General features: G+C 45.9%; 2 protein-coding genes across 2 annotated transcripts in view; one reads left to right on the top strand and one right to left on the bottom strand.

Moving 5' to 3' along the window:
* Window positions 1-393: 393 nt before the first annotated feature.
* Window positions 394-4,224, bottom strand: LOC110742490 (histone H3-like 4). The gene is made up of 4 exons (XM_031662931.1): window positions 4,171-4,224; window positions 3,805-3,992; window positions 3,526-3,574; window positions 394-860 (listed from the first exon to the last, which is right to left on the bottom strand). Exons 1-4 carry the CDS (start codon window positions 4,222-4,224, stop codon window positions 504-506), a joined length of 648 nt encoding a protein of 215 aa, XP_031518791.1. The 3' UTR covers window positions 394-503.
* USP13 (ubiquitin specific peptidase 13) overlaps window positions 4,046-13,824 on the top strand; it is a 135,256-nt gene continuing 125,477 nt past the window's right edge. Inside the window, exon 1 of the mRNA XM_003894796.4 lies at window positions 4,046-4,390. Within this exon, the coding sequence (XP_003894845.1) occupies window positions 4,223-4,390 (168 nt within the window). The 5' untranslated portion in view covers window positions 4,046-4,222. The remainder of the gene's footprint in view (window positions 4,391-13,824) is intronic.

The following is a 13,824-nucleotide window of genomic DNA, read 5'->3' as shown; positions in this document are numbered from 1 at the left end:
AAATGAAAATGGAAAAACTGCCAATACCTGATTTCTGTCCCCTTTTCCACTCGCAATCATATGTACTTAGGTACCTTTTAACCCCATGGAAAAAAAAATCTTGTGTTCAGAACTACCAATAATAGGAGGAAGAGAATTTTTTTGTGTGTTTGTTTGTTTTTTTTTCAGAATAAAGTGTTTCCCATCATAGTGGATTCTTTTTTTTTTTTTTTTTTTTTCTGAGACAGGGTTTCGCTCTTCTTGCCCAGGCTGGAGTGCAATCTCGGCTCACTGCAACCTCTGCCTCCCGGGTTCAAGCGATTCTCCTGCCTCAACCTCCTGAGTAGCTGGGACTACAGGCATGCGCCACCACACCGGGCTAATTTTCTATTTTAGTAGAGACGGGGTTTCTCCATGTTGGTCAGGCTGGTCTTGAACTCCCGACCTCAGGTGATCCGCCCGCCTCGGCCTCCCAAAGTGTTAGGATTACAGGCGTGAGCCACCGTGCTCAGCATAGTGGATTCTTAAGCACATTTTCCACGTACGTGGTGTGTTAGCTGGATGTCTTTTGGCACAATTGTTACATGTTCGGCACGGATAGCACACAGGTTGGTGTCTTCAAAAAGGCCAACCAGATAGGCCTCACTTGCCTCCTGCAAAGCACCAACAGCTGCACTCTGGAAGTGCATATCTGTTTTAAAGTCCTGAGCAATTTCTCGCACCAGACACTGGAAGGGAAGTTTGCGAATCAGAAGTTCAGAGGACTTCTGATAACGTCTAATTTCACCGAGTGCCACAGTGCCACAGTACCAGTACCAGGTCTGTAATGACGAGGTTTCTTCACTTGTCCAGTAGAGGGCGCACGCTTGTGGCGTTTGTAGCTAGTTGCTTCCTGGGTTTTTTTTTTTTTTTTTGGATATGGAGTCTCACTCTGTCGCCCAGGCTGGAGTGCAGTGGCGCGATCGTGGCTCACTGCAACCTCCGCCCCCCAGGTTCAAGCTATTCTCCTGCCTCAGCCTCCCCAGTAGCTGGGATTACAGGCGCCTGCCACCGCGCCCGGCTATTTTTTTTTGTATTTTTACTAGGGACGAGGTTTCACTATCTTGGCCAGGCTGGTCTTGAACTCCTGACCTCGTGATCCACCCGCCTCTGCCTCCCAGAGTGCTGGGATTGCTTCCTGGGTTCTTTACCACCAATTGATTTTTGGGCAGTCAGCTTTGTGCCAGCCCTGGTATAGAGACCTCCTTACTTAGACCCCTTCTTCTGCTGGAGCGTGGCGAGTTATAGGCAGCGCTCGTGTTGGAGAGCGACCGCTGAGTTTTAATTAATTTTTAAAGCAATACTTGAGGCTGGGCGTGGTGGCTCACGCCTGTAATCCCAGCACTCTGAGAGGCCGAGGTGGGTGGATCACCTGAGGTCAGGAGTTCAAGACCAGACTGGCCAACGTGATGAAACCCCGTCTCTAACAAATAAATAAAAAATAAAAAATTAGCTGGGTGTGGTGGCGTGCATCTGTGGTCCCAGTTACTTGGAAGGTTGAGGCGGGAGAATCGCGTCAACCCAGAAGGCGGAGGTTGCAGTGAGCTGAGATTGCGCCGTTGCAGTCCAGCCTGGGCGACAGAGGGAGACTCCATCTCAAAAAAGAAAGGGGGGGTGGGGGGGAAAGCAATGCTTGCACATAATACAAATGGAATCATACGGAAAGCTAAAAAGTGGTAGTGTAGTAATCTGTTTTCACGCTGCTGACAAAGGCATAGCTGAGACCCGGCAATTTACAAAAGAAAGTTTTATTTGGACTTACAGTTCCAAGTGGCTGGGGAGACTTCACAATCATGGTGGAAGGTGAAAGGGAGGTCTCACACAGAGGCAGACAACAGGAGAGAGCTCGTGCAGGAAGACTCCTGTTTGTAAAACCATGAGCTCTTGTGAGGCTTATTCATTATCACAAGAACAGCAAGGGAAAGACCTGCCCCCATGATTCAATTACCTCCTACTGGGTCTCTCCCACAACACATGGGAATTCAAGATGAGATTTGGGTGGGGACACAGCCTAACCATATCAGTTGGTAAGTTCTCCTTTAACCTCAGGCTTTGTGTTCTTCTCCACAGATCCTTACTGTCACCAGTTTCTTGTGTATTGCTCTAGAAACATCCTAAAGCCAAACAAGTGGGCATGCATACACATATGTATATCTTAAAGGGCTACATTAAAAATATTTCCCACAGGTACAACCAACTGGAAGGAAGGCCCATGGTACATACGACGTGCCAAAGTGCCCACTGCATATTATCAGCCTTGCTTTTATACACTAGTTTGCTTAAATTGCTTTTTTTCATCTAGTAATAATCTGGAGATTGTTCCACATCAGCACATGTAGAGCAACTTCATTCTTTTCAATGGTACTGTATTATAACCACTTTCTACAGAAGGATCTTTAGGTTTTCCCCAGACGTTTGTTACCCGAAACAGTGCTCTAACAAATATCTTTACATAGCCTGAATTTATCTGTTGCATAAATGTCTAGACAAGGAAATGCTGGGGAAAACAGTATGCACATATAAAGTTATGACTGGTATTATTACATTTCCTTCCAAAGAGGTTTATCGTTTTTATCCCCACCAACAATGTGCATGAGGGTCTATTTCCCAAACCCATGCTAACTCAATATATCTTTATCAGCCCAACGGATGAAAAACAGTGTCTCACTGATTTAATTTGCATTTAATCTAAGATTAAATTTTTAAGTTTTGTAAAACCAAGTCTATCTCTGTAATTGGAGAAAACATCATCCATGAACCTGAAAGGTAATAAGCTGATGAGACTAAATTCAAAGCAAAAGCTCGCTGAGAGTATCTGCCCCAATGATGAAGATGACAATAGTGTCTGATTTTTTGCTCAGTGCCACCTCCTCCGTTTCCAACAGATAGCATTTGGGAGTGATGAGTTATAAGAAAGTGTGGTGCGCTCGAGGCTTGCTTGAGGGTATGGAAATCTCGAGATAGGTCTGGAGAACCAGGGAGAGTTAACAGATAAATAATGTAAGAAAAAAAAAAAAAAAAAAAAGAACTTAAGGACTGTGTGATCTGGGAGAAGTTTACAAAAATTAGCGTTTTGGTTCACTATTTCTCGCTCTCTCGGCGTTTCATTAACTGGATACCCTGCTATGAATATATATATTGGGTGTAGTTAAGAGAACCTCTATGTCACTGAAACCGTCTTATGAGTTTTTGGGAGAAAATGAGAGTACGCTGGGAGACATGCTCTGCTTGCAAATGATCAACACCCCAGCCCAACCCATTCATCATTGATTTTGAGGAACTGATGAGTAAGACAGGAATATGTATGTTTGCCTACAAAATCCTCAAATCAGGCCACTGAATGTTCGACATGGGAACTTTGAATCACATAGAAGATACTCCAAAGGCCGAGAAAAATAGAAAGCCTCCCGACGCCCTGAAAAAATCTTGACCATCCCTGACTTCCTCCAATATGTAAGAAAACCTATATTATTATTACACACACGCGCACACACCCTCTATCCTCACTCGATCTTGTTCTATTTTTGAGCTTTGGATGTTAAAGTAAGGAACGAAGCTTAGTGGGGAAACACCGAAGTGCATGGCGCAAATTTAGATGTAAGCCTCACGTTAGATTCCAGATTTGCACATCGAGTCCTGCCCCTACCCAATCCGGGGACGTCACCGCTCTAGTCTTCGGCTGTTTTAAAAGCAAGCGGTTTTTAAAACCCCCAATCCTGCTCTTTGTGTTTGCCTCCTCGGAGTTGCCCCTCTGCAAGCCAACAGTTCGGGATAGAAAACACCTACGTGGTGTTTTCCCGGGGCTCTCCCGCGCCGCGGTCGGCCGCCAGCCCGCTCGGACTCCCGCGCAGACGCCTCAGGGGCTCGCCCTCCGCCCCCTGCCGCCGAGCCCGGCCCGCTCGCAGGGCCCCTCTCCAGCTCCCCCTCCCCGGCGCGCTGCGGCTGGCGCTCCCCAGCCCCGCCTGACGCTGCAGCTGGGCCGGAGACTCGCCATTGGATTAAAAATAGCAGCGTCGCCCGCCCGCCCCGAGCCCCCGGTGCCCGCTCCCGCCCCGCGGCCCGCTCTCCCCGCCCGCCCCGGCTCGCCCGGCTGCGGTCGCCCGCGCAGCCCGCCCGTCCGCCCGCTCGCTGGCGCCACCGCCGCCGGCGGACAGCGCGCTCCGGCTCCGGCTCGGCTCGCTCGGCTCCGGTGCGTGCCGAGGCCATGCAGCGCCGGGGCGCCCTGTTCGGCATGCCGGGCGGCAGCGGAGGCCGGAAGATGGCTGCAGGAGACATCGGCGAGCTGCTGGTGCCCCACATGCCCACGATCCGCGTGCCCAGGTCCGGCGACAGGGTCTACAAGAACGAGTGCGCCTTCTCCTACGACTCCCCCGTAAGTGAGGCGCCTCGGGGGAGGGTCGCGGGGCCGGCGGCCTGCGGCACGTGAAGCCGGGGGAGAAGATGCGCAGTGGCGGCCGGGGACCTCTTCTCTTTCTCTGGGCGGCAGAATTGGCTCAGGAGCACTGCAGTTCGGCAGACAGTGAGCGCCCCAGGGCTGCTGCAGCCGAGGACTGGTGGCTTTGCTCCTCCAGCCTCCCCAGGCTGGAAGGGCCCAATTCCCAGCAGCTTGCACACAGCCCCGCCGCCGTTTAAAGATAGATGAGGTCCAAGAGTTCCCTGTTCCGAACTGCACGTTGCAGATCGTTTGCGTCCTCCCCGGGGCAGAGCGCAGGGCGGGTAGGTGGACGGGATGATTCCCTCACACCCCCGGACACACAGCCCTTCTTTTTCTGGGACCACTTGCTTTGCTCAGGGATCCCCACTCCTGGACAATTCAGATTTGCTCTCTGAGCTTTTCTTGCACCACTTCCCATTTCACCCTACTCCTTTTCTTGCCTTTAGAATGTCAGGGCCGGGCGCGGTGGCTCACGTCTGTAATACCAGCACTTTAAGAGGCGGAGGCGGGCGGATCGCCTGAGGTCAGGAGTTCGAGACCAGCCTGGCTAATATGGCGAAACCCCGTCTTTACTTAAAAAACCCCAAAAATTAGCCGGGTGTGGTGGCGGGCGCCTGTAGTCCCAGCTACTCGGGAGGCTGAGGCTTGAGAATCGCTTGAACCGGGAAGGAGGAGGCTGTAGTGAGCCGAGATCGCGCCACTGTCCTCCAGCCTGGGCGACAGAGCGAGACTCCGTCTCAAAAAAAAAAAAAAAAAAAAAGAAAAGAAAAAGAAAAAAAAGGCAGACGAAACCTTCCGGTGCCTCCACTCGGGCAGCAGAAATAGGGGATCTACTGGATTGTGATGGTTTTCTTAAGCCTTCCCCCCTTACCCTTCTAAATGAGTCACTTGGACTGACATGCTCAAGTATAAATTGTTAAAAGTTCAATCCCGGCTAGTTTTTTGTATTTTTTAGTAGAGACGGGGTTTCACCGGGTTAGCCAGGATGGTCTCGATCTCCTGACCTTGTGATCCGCCCGTCTCGGCCTCCCAAAGTGCTGGGATTACAGGCTTGAGCCACCGCGCCCGGCCGAGGTGGCGGGCGCCTGTAGTCCCAGCTACTCTGGAGGCTGAGGCAGGAGAATGGCGTGAACCTCGGAGAATGGCGGAGCTTGCAGCTGAGCTGAGATCCGGCCACTGCACTTCCAGCCTGGGCGGTTGGTGGTGGTTTTCACCTGGTTCTATGTGAATGTGTGAGAAGCAGCAGGAGGGTGAATGTCCCTTTCAAAAGTCAAAATAGGCTTCTAAGTGACTCAGCTGTCTGGCGTTTATCATGTCTTTTTGAGGACCAAGTTATTTTTATCCACCCACTTTAGATCTCATATGTCACCCGGCAGATCTCAATGCATTGGAAGGCGCATGGATTGGATGGACCGAGGCAGGTCTCGCAATTGTCCAATACCTTTGATTCATAGTATGTGGAGTATTGTCAGAGGGGAAAAGTAAAGTCCAAATGAGCGGCAACATTTCCAAAGTTTCCTTTATTATCTGTGGGTTGATTTTGGCTGGCTGCAAAGCATTTTTGCTCGATACACATTGGCGTATCAGAGTTAGTATCCTCTCTGTGACATTAGTTTTTTAATTTATGGTAATTACATATCATTTGAGGGATAAAACCTAACTTATTTTTTGACTGCTTACTTTTTTTTCTTTCGAAAAGATTCACAGAGTGGAATGTGACAATCGGCAGTCCTTTCTTAGTATGTTATCCATAAATTATTTGAAAATGCCATTTTCGGATTGTATGGCCAGTGTTGGGCAGTTCCTAAAGTTGGAGAGGGATGATAGTGGTAACTAACCTAAGCAATTGACAGACTGTTACCTCCACGAAGAAGAAAGTGTTAAGTCTTTTAGGATAGCATGACATGGAAAGTGGGTCAAATGACTTTCCCCATGTTTGATTTGGGCTCTTCTTCAAATTCTGCTTACAAACTTTGCTCTTGGAAGTTTTTGCTGCATAATGTAGTGGATAGCAGGTGTGGAAAAAAAGGCTGATTGTTTTAATTCACTTCCACAAATAGTTATTGGGAGCTTACTGTGTGTGTTTCTAGAATGTTACTATTCTAGAAACATCTCGTCCAGTGTAGACTGATGATTTCAGTCACATCATAGCAGTTCCTTGCGGGAGACTGGGATTAATTTACAAGGCTGATGAATCAGTATATTTCATTATCTATGTTTCAGGGGAGGAAGGGAAGGAAGGTTTGATAATATTTATCTTAAAGCACAGTGCTTGATAATGAGAAGTTTTTTTTTTTTTTTTTGAGATGGATTTTTGCTCTTGTTGCCCAGGCTGAAGTGCAATGGCATGATCTCAGCTCACTGCAACCTCTGCCTCCTGGAGTCAAGCGATTCTCCTGCCTCAGCCTCCCAAGTAGTTGGGATTACAGGCGTGTGCCACCATACCAGGCTAGTTTTGTATTTTTAGTAGAGACAGGGTTTCGCCATGTTGGTTAGGCTGGTCTCGAACTTCTTACCTCAAGTGATCCACTCACTTTGGCCTCCCAAAGTACTGGGATTACAGGCATGAGCCACTGCAACCAGCCAGTATTTTGTTATGGTATGTAACACTACACTGTGAGTCCAATAAGGGTTTCTTTAGCACCTACTATGTGCCATCTCATACATGCATGACTGTAAGGACCGTAGAGAGCAAAATCCATTGGTGCTAAACACACCAGAAACTTTAATCCACAAGCGCCATGGAATGTCTTAGGGAAAAGGCCAAAACCAGCTGAGTGGAAAAAAAAATCATCCCTGCATTGGTTACTTTTGAAAAAGGTTATGTACAAAGATGGCTAGAAAATAAGGGAGATCAATATTCCAGGCCAGGGAAATTATGTGTGCAAAGGAGATATAAAGTGTGAATATTTCCCACTAATTTGCCTGTAATGTATTTGGAATAAAAAGATACATTTGGCAAGCAGCAAGAAGTGAGGTAGAACCAAGTAGAGAGTAGACGATGGGGGCCTTGAATCTGGAAAACATTTGGTCTTGATTTTATATGGTCAGTTACGGAAAGCTATTCTTGGTCATGTGATTTAAAGTGATGTTGGAGAAAGACTGTGAATCAACAAATCTTTGTGATGTACCTTACCCTGTCTGAGGCACTGTCTGTAGACCTTTGCCATTCTTCACCTTTGTGGGATATGAGTAGTGTATTAGTATCTCTATTCTCTTCTTCCTACCTCCTAGGGCTTAACACATAGCAGCTGCTCAATAACAGCTATTTTGGGATGAGCGAGAATTTGTTTTTCACCTACATCTTTGATTTCATCCTGGGCCCACCCTCCCACCTTGACGTATAGGTTCACCTCTCCATGGTTTGGTTCATTGTGCAAGGTCTGTAATGTACCTTCCCAGTGGAGCTTCTTTACAAGACTGAATTCAAGTGGTTCTGGCTCTATGAATCATTTCCATATTGCCTCCCACTAGACCCCGTAAGCACTCCTGTCTAACCCCCAGCGACATGTTCACGTGCTTGTCTCTGCCTTTGAGTGTGACCTTCCTGGAGAGTGGGGACTTTGTGTTATTCCCAGCAGCTGGTCTAGCATCTGGTATATATACCACGAACTCAGTGAATGCTTTGGAAATGTATGAATTCCATGGAGTTACAGGCTCTGCACATGGTGAGGGTAAAACATATGGGAAATGTTGAGAAAGGAATCAGGGGGATTATCACATAGAATGTGATGACTTCATTGTGGGGGGCAATGTGAAGGAGAGAGCCCAGACTGGCAGTGTTTGAATCCTATCTCTGTCACCCAGTGTGTAACTTCTCTGAGCCCCAGTTTCTCCATCTGTAAAATGGAGACAATAACAACCTATCTCAAAAGGTTGTTTTGTGGATTAAATAAATTAATACATAAAGTGTGTCTGACCAATTAGTGATCACATTCACATTTGCTTTAAAAAAGGAGGAAAGGCCAGGTGAGGTGGCTCACACCTGTAATCCCAGCACTTTGGGAGGCCAAGGCAGGTGGATCACTTGAGGTCAGGAGTTCGAGACCAGCCTGGCCAACGTGGTAAAACCCCGTCTGTCCTAAAAACACAAAAATTAGCTGGGCATGGTGGTGCACACCTGTAATCCCAGCTACTGGGGAGTAGGGGTTGGGGGGGTGCTGAGTCAGGAGAATTGCTTGAACTCCAGAGGTGGAGGTTGCAGTGAGCCGAGACTGCGCCACTGCACTCCAGCCTGGGCAACAGAGCGAGACTCCGTCTCAAAAAAAATAAAAAAAAATAAAAAAATAAAAAAGGAGGAAAGAGAGAAGAATAGAAGGAAGTAAAAAGAAAGCAAAATAGTCAGTCATGACCGGGTGTGGTGGCTCATGCCTGTAATCCTAGCACTTTGGGAGGCCGAGGCAGACAGATCACGACATCAAGAGATCAAGACCATCCTGGCCAACGTGGTGAAACTCCATCTCTACTAAAAAAAAATACAAAAATTCTAAAATTATCTATTAGAACTCTGTCTAAAAAAAAAAAAAAAAAAAAAAAAGAGAGAGAGAAAGAAAAAGAGTTAATCACAAATTGTAAGCCCAAGAGTCTGGTTGTCAGGGGTTATGTAGGAAGTTTTGTGTGCTTAAGTGGAGGAGGGATGTCTTGGTTCACACTTCTGCTTGTAAGCCTCCCTGGACCAGCGTGGAAATCTCCTCTCATCTCTTTGGTTGTTGAGCTGCTCATTTATCTGGATGTACTTTGGTCCTGTGTCTCTTCAGTTTCCAGGTGGTCAATTCCAGTGAGGCGAGTCTCTGGCTTGTCCATGTGTAAGACTCATTTCCTTTTCTTTCTCAGCCTCCCAAGTGGCTGGGATTACAGATGCCCGTGATCGCGCCTGGCTACTTTTTTTGTATTTTTAGTAGAGACGGGATTTCACTATGTTGGCCAGGCTGGTCTTGAACTCCTGACCTCGTGATCCACCCACCTTGGCCTCCCAAAGTGCTGGGATTATAGGTGGGAGCCACCGCACCAGGCCAACTCATTTCCTTTTCTAAGACCACCTTCCTCTTGTGATCATTTTTCTGGGCTCTCTCTCAACCTTCACCTTCTGCTTCAGACTTCATCCTTTCCTTTGAATGCCTGCATTACGTAGTCTGTGTCATGCAGCACAACGGCTCTAGTCTGTCCTCATGGTTTGCTCTCTTGTGCTAATTTTGCCCCCCCTGCCCACTTGCATTGTAAGTGGAGCTGTTTATGCCTTCTCTTAGCTTGGGTCAACTGAAAATGGGGAGGCTTAGACAAGGCAGTTTATTTTGGAAAGTTATCCCAGGGAACAGAAGTGGAATTATGAGCAAGAGAATAGTGACAAAGAGAAAGAAAGAAAGTCATTCCGAGAATGAGTATGGAACTGGCTTCCACAGTGGGCAGCTAGAGCTAAACCTCACTGAGGACTCCCTGGGTAACTGCAGAGTGTGCCTCAGAATTGTCCACTTGAGATGGAGCAGAGGGGAGTACAGTATTTATCCACTGACTCCCATCCCCCACTGGTCAAGGTTTGTTCTAGGGGTGGAGAAGCCCTCACTCTTCCAAGTCTGTATTTGTAGGCACTGAGTCTGCAAATGGGAAGTATTTTGACAGGCTGAGTAGGACCAGCAGCAGCTGAGAAGCAAGAGGTCCTCAGTGCAGCTGAGGCTACGACTGTTGGGCCGCACCTGCATGACAATCAGCTGCCCACAGTGGCTGAACCAAAAAGGTGACTGGAGGGGATATGAGACTCAGCATAAATGGTTGCCCCTTACCCCCACCTCTTCTTCCCTTCTCGCATCAGGACTGGTTTGTAAGAAGGAACTTTTTTTCCCATTTTTGGAAGTTCTGAGATGGCTCAGTAATATTGAGATGTCACTGTTGGTTCTTTGTCTTCCTGGGAGTCTTTGGAAAACTCTGATGACAGGGACCTGGTGGGAGTGGCTGATTTAGATATCCACCAGGAAAGACTTTGAGATCTCCATCTACTTGTGGGAACACTTCATGTTAGGGGCTCAGTGAATCTTTCTGTCTTTCTGTCCTTTCTTCCACAAGTATTTATTGATGTGCCTGGTATTCTTTCAGGCATTGCCAGTAATAATAATGACATCTCACATGTATATAGAGCAGTTTTCAAAGTGTGCTCCCTGAACCAGCAGCACTAGCATGTCTTGGGAACTGCTAATTCTTGGGTCCCACCCCAGACCTTCTGAAACAGAATATCTGGGGGTGGGGGTGTAGCAGTCTGTGTGTTAATAAGCAATTTGGGTGATTCTGAAACATGCCAAAGTTTGAGACCTAGTGATAGGGCACTTACTAGGTGCCATGCATCATTCCAAGCCTTCTCATTATTGCATATATTATTATACGTATATGAACTCATTATTTAATCATCACAACAAACCTATGTTTTATACTGTTACCATTTTGCAGATGAGGAAACTCAAGTACAAAGATCACACAGAGAGCAAGTGGTAGAGCTGGGATATGAATCCGGATTGTCTGACTCTAGAATCTGTTTAAAACCATTTTGGCTAGGTGTGGTGGCTCACACCTATAATCCCAGCACTTTGGGAGGTGGAGGCGGGCGGATCACCTGAGGTCAGGAGTTTGAGACTAGCCTTGCCAACATGGCAAAACGCCGTCTCTTCTAAAAATACAAAAATTAGCCAGGCGTGGTGGCGGGTGCGTGTAGTCCTAGCTACTCGGGAGGCTGAAACAGGGAGAATCACTTGAATCTGGGGGGCAGAGGTTGCAGTGAGCCAAGATCCTGCCATTCCACTCCAGCCTGGGCGACAGAGTGAGACTCTGTCTCAAAAAAGACAAACAAACAAAACATTTTAACTTGTTTTAATTGTACAATTCAGTGGCATTAAATTACATTTGCATTGAAACATTTTAACTTGTTTTAATTGTACAATTAGTGGCATTAAATTACATTCGCATTGCTGTGTAACTATCACTATGCATTGTTGTGTAAATATCACTACTGTCGATCTCCAGTTTTTCATCTTTCCAAACTGAAACTCTGTATTTATTTGACAATAAACCCTCATTTCTCCCTTCTAGCCCCTTGTAATGTCCATTCAACTTTCTGTCCCTGTGAATTTGCTTATTCTAGGCACTTTATACAAGTGGAATTACACAGTATTTGTCCTTTTGTGTCTGGCTTATTTCATTTAGCATAATGTTATCAAGGTTCAGTGTTGTAGCACGTATCCGAATTTCCTTCCTTCTTAAGGCTGAATAATATTCCATCATATATATGTACATGTATTACATTTTATTTGTCCATTCACCTGTTAATGGACATCGGGTTGTTTCTACCTTTTGACTGTTGTGAATAAAGCTGCTTCAATTGTTGGTGTACAAGTATTTGTTTGAGTCCCTGTAGATTCTTTGCATTTTACCATTGTACTATGCACGTTGCCTTGCAGGCAAGGAGACTTCCCATCATAATGCTTACTTGCAGGGAGAAAAAAAAGTTAATTTAGGATCTCTGTGGAAAACTCTTCCTCCTAATGGATAAACTGATACCAGGTAGTAAAGCAAAATTTAGGAGCAGACAGACTTTTTTTCCACTTTGAAGATACAAACTTAAAGTAGATCTTATTAGTTTCACATGTCAAAAGTTTCCTTCCAAAAGCAACTAGCTGAAAAGTTGTTCTCAAGCAGTGATTCTCAAGCTTTCTGACCTCTTGATATGCTTAAACATTTTTGAGAACCACAAAAAGCTTTTGTGTGATGTCTGCTGCTATTTACCATACTAGAAATTAAAACTGAGAAAAATTTAAAACAATTTGAACAATTATATTCTATTAGCTTTCGAAATGATGTCATTGCATGTCATGTAGCCTTGAGAAAATGCCACTGTATGCTGTGAGAGAATGAGAGAGAGAAAGGCAAGTAACTTCATGTTATGATAATAGTTTTGACCTCCCAAATTACTTAAAGACTCTGGGGTGTCACAGGGTTACCAGGCCTTACTTTGGAAACCAAAGTTCTAGAGTTTAGGTAAGAAGATATAACCACTTATTCTAGTCACATACCTCACCTGAAATGTAGCTTTTATGGGTTCACATTAAATTATTGTCTTAATTTTAGCTCAAGCATAGATGTCATATGTTGCATGCACATTCTTTTTGAAGCAAATTAAAATTTAGAGAATTTGATCGACACTTTTTGAAAAAATCAGAGCTACTTGAGCTGGGAATTGACTATTTCATAGATAGGAATTTTTTTTTTATTCTCTGAACTGTGAGTTTCATTGTAGGGTGACCTGGCTGGGCTGTTTATTTGGGGAAGCTTAAATGTTAGTGTCTTAATTTTTTTTTTTTTTTTCCTTTGGCTACCAGTTAGGAGACTATTCTGATCTCTTGTCTGGAAAATATAGGCCTGTCTGCCAATATTCAGGGAACTGAGTGGGAGCAGAGGGTGAAGGTGGTCCCCCCATCTGGGTATTGGATACCAGCTGGATAGTGCCTGTAGGTTCTCAGCTGTGTCTGTGCTTTGCTAAGCTTCTCCCATCATTGCAGGGGCTGGCTCCTGGACATTGCATTTCCCAGAGTCTCTTGGTGGTAAGATTCTGATATTGATTTTTCCAGTAAGAGATTTAGAAGGCAAAAAAGAAGGAGAAGCCAGCCACTTTCCTATTGCAACTGTGGCACCTGGTCGATCTGAAGTTTTCCTAGCAGCATCTGAGTGTCCTTCTGGGACACAGTTAGCTCAGTGGTGGGGGATCTGACGTCATCTGTGCAGTTTCTTGTGACACTTGCACATCCTGATTTCCTGAACATAGGCAGTGATTTCTCTGACTATGGCTCTCACTGCCCTTCCCATGATTTTTTAAGCTTTTAATTTCCTGTATCAAATCTCTTCCTGCCTGTAATACCTAGAATAGCATCTATTTTCTGACCAAATCTGGACTGATACACATACATTCTCTTAGTCCCCATGTTCTTGATGGTGCCCCTATTCTTAACTAAGCCCATTCTTCCCCAGCGCCGAAACCTTTGTTTTCATCTGCTTTAGAGAATCATTCTCCAGTTCTTTGCCAGGAAAGGGAGGAATGTCTGGGAGTGGAGGTGAGATTTGGGGCTCTGATGGCTACATAGAAACTCTTTTTCTTTATTTTAGCTCCTACTTCACCCCATCATCCAGAGTTATCTTGAACTGCCAGTTCTGGAGTCTTTTGGGCATTCTGGGGTGAAGATCAGGTTGGATCTTGGCTTTCCCTGCTGCTGGCCTAGGATTCAGCTCTGTCGCCATCTTAGTCTTTTAGCATTCATTTAGTCCAGCTTTCCAGACTTTAGTGCTATAGCTTATGTCTTTAAAAAATCCCTTTGCTGTCCTTTGATTGGGGTTTCAGA

The sequence above is a fragment of the Papio anubis genome, chromosome 2 (genome assembly GCF_008728515.1).
Source record: "Papio anubis isolate 15944 chromosome 2, Panubis1.0, whole genome shotgun sequence".
Taxonomy (NCBI): Eukaryota; Metazoa; Chordata; class Mammalia; order Primates; family Cercopithecidae; genus Papio; species Papio anubis.
Note: the sequence above shows the minus strand (reverse complement) of the source record. Positions and strands in the feature narration are given on the sequence as shown.

Excerpts from the sequence above, each read along its gene's own strand:
- LOC110742490 (XM_031662931.1), bottom strand. The coding sequence starts at position 4,224 with ATGGCCTCGGCACGCACCGGAGCCGAGCGAGCCGAGCCGGAGCCGGAG. Across the intron at positions 3,575-3,804 it reads GAGCCCCGGGAAAACACCAC|CTTCGTTCCTTACTTTAACA; the intron begins GTAGGTGTTTTC and ends TTCCCCACTAAG. Across the intron at positions 861-3,525 it reads CAAAAATAGAACAAGATCGA|CTACAAACGCCACAAGCGTG; the intron begins GTGAGGATAGAG and ends GGAAGCAACTAG.